General features: G+C 39.8%; 2 protein-coding genes across 2 annotated transcripts in view; one reads left to right on the top strand and one right to left on the bottom strand.

The window, feature by feature from the left end:
* Positions 7–432, top strand: LOC104771131. The gene has a single exon (XM_010495605.1). The coding sequence runs from the start codon at positions 77–79 to the stop codon at positions 323–325; it is 249 nt and encodes an 82-aa protein (XP_010493907.1). The 5' UTR covers positions 7–76; the 3' UTR covers positions 326–432.
* LOC104771132 (DEAD-box ATP-dependent RNA helicase 3, chloroplastic-like) overlaps positions 636–3,420 on the bottom strand; it is a 7,186-nt gene continuing 4,401 nt past the window's right edge. Inside the window, exons 6-13 of the mRNA XM_010495606.2 lie at positions 3,137–3,393; positions 2,933–3,031; positions 2,612–2,836; positions 2,152–2,529; positions 1,809–1,952; positions 1,628–1,723; positions 1,227–1,513; positions 636–1,146 (exon numbers count right to left, since the gene is read on the bottom strand). Coding sequence (XP_010493908.2) covers positions 1,068–1,146; positions 1,227–1,513; positions 1,628–1,723; positions 1,809–1,952; positions 2,152–2,529; positions 2,612–2,836; positions 2,933–3,031; positions 3,137–3,393 — 1,565 coding nt within the window. The 3' untranslated portion in view covers positions 636–1,067. The remainder of the gene's footprint in view (positions 1,147–1,226; positions 1,514–1,627; positions 1,724–1,808; positions 1,953–2,151; positions 2,530–2,611; positions 2,837–2,932; positions 3,032–3,136; positions 3,394–3,420) is intronic.

Here is a 3,420-nt window from a genome sequence, read left to right on the forward strand (position 1 = left end):
GTATCCATCAAATAAACAATAAACATCATCCATACATAGAAGATAGAACAAAAAGAAACTCTTACGTAAGAGAAAAATGGCAGGAACTGTGGGTAAGATGATGATGGTGATGGCTTTGGTAATGATGGCATGTTGTCTACAGGCATGCAATGGGATGAAGGTTGATGAAACCATGCCAGCGGCAGCGATGGCTTCAAAACTCGAGTGCTTCAAAACATGTTCCATAAGTTGTGGCAAACAAAACAAACCATGTTACCAAGATTGTTTGACTAAATGTGGTCTACCTCAATTTCCTTCCAAACCATCATCCCCTTCGAGCGCTTAATCTATTCCCCATTTTTTTGTAATTTTCGGTTTATACGAAACTGTGTGTCTTTCGATTTACCGGAAGTTCTATCTTATATTTTGATGATTGTAATGAAAAAAAAAAAAAAATCATATAATACATTAAAACTTTAAATTATGTGATATTTGTGTTACAAGCCTGTTTAAGTTTCTTTCGAATTTAGATCAAGACAATAAAAGACAGAAATTGGTATGGTGGACCAAAATTAGATACCGTGCGTCATTTGGTTAATGAAGATGACAACGATTCTATTATGATGACATGTAAGTTACTTATGTCGAAACACATGTGATAACTGATAACGATATAACAACAGAAACGTACAAAAAAGAAAATAAAAATAGTAGTTTAAATGGAATTGAGTGACTGACTAATAAACACTTAAATCATACAAAACTCAGAAACATAGGAGACTGATCATTATGACTATTTTTTTATAATAATAACCTAACATAAAAGATCCATCAGCTTTCCATTGTTTCTCAAGCAATCTCTGAAAATGCTAATTTGAGGAAAACCTTCTCCTTCACTTTTGCTTTTTGCTTCTCTCTTTTTATTTTCTGCTCTACCTTGTCCGAAGCATATATCCTCCTCCATGATTGCTTCTCTACCGTCTGAAACATACGGATGAAGCAAGCACAGAAAGATTCGCATTAAGAACACCAAAAAGAACAAGGATCCATCTCTCTGTCAAGAGCAGAAACCATTTGCTAAGATAACTCTAAAACCCTCTCTTGTCAGGACAATCTGTTGCCCTGTGCCCTGATTTCCCACAAATGAAGCAAGACCCTCCAAAACTTCTGTTTACAGACCATCAATCAATCAGTTGAATCGGGAAAGTGTGAAGACTTTAAACACAGATATGTTTTAAAAAACTCACCTCTCTCGGGAAGGAGCTCTGCCGCTTGATGAACTTCTGCCACTGATCAACCAATCATCAGAACTTCCTCTGGAACTATTACCACCACGGGACCAGCTGCTTCCTCCGCCACTGCTCCTTCTACTTCCTCTGTCATCATCACCTCCCCAACTATCACGGCCTCTTGATGATCCTCCTCTCCCGCCTCTTGACCCTCTACCTCCTCCTCCTCCTCTAGGCATCCTGTCTCTGCTAGAGAACCGTCCATAGTTATCACTAGATGGTCCATCATCTTGCAGTGGAGGCAACTATAATCAAAACCCAAGATGCAGAGTGTTAGTCAAAGAGGGTCTTGTTTATGAGTATGGTTGTATCTAAAGAGTGAAAAAACAGCAGAAAATAAGAGAAGGCCGGATCAATACCTTTGTTATCAGGGATAAACTGTTTCCTTCTGGCACTTCTTTCTCTAGGAGCGCTTTTGCGATTTCCTCTGGTAGATCAAAAACAGCTCCTTGGACCTGATTTATAGCAGAATCAGAAAATTTCAAAAGAGGATAGTTTTGAAAATACTGCTAGTATAACGACCATTTCAAATTTACTGACCCTCTCATCTGCGATCAAGAAGATCTTCCCAACTTCATCTGCAGCTGATCTGTAAACATCAGAAAGAAAACCAGTGACAGACCTCGCAGAGAAGAAACCTCTAGAGTTCGCTGGATCTCGTATCAACTGCAAAGTCACCCATCCCTGCAGTACAAAAATGAATTTCAGTTCATGATTGTCCGATTATCAAACCAAACTAAAGGACTTCAACCCATTCAAGTGACAATGAAGAGTTGTTATATAGTGGATGTTGAAGCTTATAGGACTCTCAAGAAGCACCCTAAGAAAGTCAGTGCCCTCTCATTTGTTTTTTTGAATCTTAAAGCATGATTAAGAATTAAACCTTCTCATGACTGAGGAGAGATCTCGATGAAGGTGGCTGAGAGAAACCACTAAGGTGAGCTAGAGCTGCAGCTAAAGCATCTGTTCCTTTTTCCTCAAATAGTTTTTGAGCAGTTGCCGAGAAAAACTTGATAGAGTCAGGGTGAACACCATTTAGAGTGGCCACCACTTGGTCTGCTGAAGATTCCAACAAGTCTCCAACGGTTGGTGGGCTAATAAATTCAAAATGGCAGCCTACGTCACGCTCCAGAGACCTCACTGTTCTCTTTTGGCTGCTGGTGTGCATGAGAATGGCTGAGCCTTCTTTCCCTGCACGCCCAGTACGACCAGAACGGTGCACAAAAGTCTCTGGGTCATTAGGAAGTTCATAGTGGATAACCTGTAGAAGGAAATGTCAGAACAAACAAACAGACATGCCATAAAAGAGGATAAACTATTTACAAAAACTTCATAAAACTTACCAGATCTACATTTGGGATGTCAAGTCCACGAGATGCAACATCAGTGGCAACTAGAACTGTGAATTTTCCTTGGCGAAAACCATTGAGTGTTCTCTCTCTTTGATGTTGAGATATATCTCCATGAAGTGCTTCGGAAGCTATACTGTTTGATAATGCTAGAGAGACTTCGTCTGCATCTCTTTTTGTTTGGGTAAATACAATGGTCTTACCACCCTTTGCGTAAACCTTCAAATTAAGAAAACAGAAATAATTAATGAGCTACAGACACCAACCAATCATCAACCATGTTTAGAAAACACCAAATTATCAGCTGAGACTTACTGTTATAAGGTCGCTTAGAATAGTGCGTTTTGATGTAGATGTGGTTGCGATTGCATAAAGTTTGATCCCCTCTGCGAGCTTCTCATCTTTGTCTCCAACCTACCAATCCAATAAAACAAACAAGAAGACAGTATTAATTAAGCATCCGAATCTACCTTAAAAAGTTGAGAAGCAACAAAGAGACCAGCTAAAGAAAGCTTGTACCAGATCGATATTCAAGGGATTGTCAAGGTACTTCCTCGCCAACTTCTTGACCCAAGTAGGCATAGTTGCTGAGAAAAGCATGCTTTGTCGCTTCGATGGAAGATTCTCAAGAATCGATTCCACAGCCTCCTCAAACCCAACAGCAAGCATCTGATCAGCTTCATCAAGTACCAAATACTCAACTTCTCCCAACTTTAGACTCCTTCCTTCAATCAAGTCAATGATCCTTCCAGGAGTTCCAACAACAACATCAACACCACGAGTCAGAGCACTCTGCTGAATGG

This window comes from Camelina sativa, chromosome 20 (genome assembly GCF_000633955.1).
Source record: "Camelina sativa cultivar DH55 chromosome 20, Cs, whole genome shotgun sequence".
Classification (NCBI taxonomy): domain Eukaryota; kingdom Viridiplantae; phylum Streptophyta; class Magnoliopsida; order Brassicales; family Brassicaceae; genus Camelina; species Camelina sativa.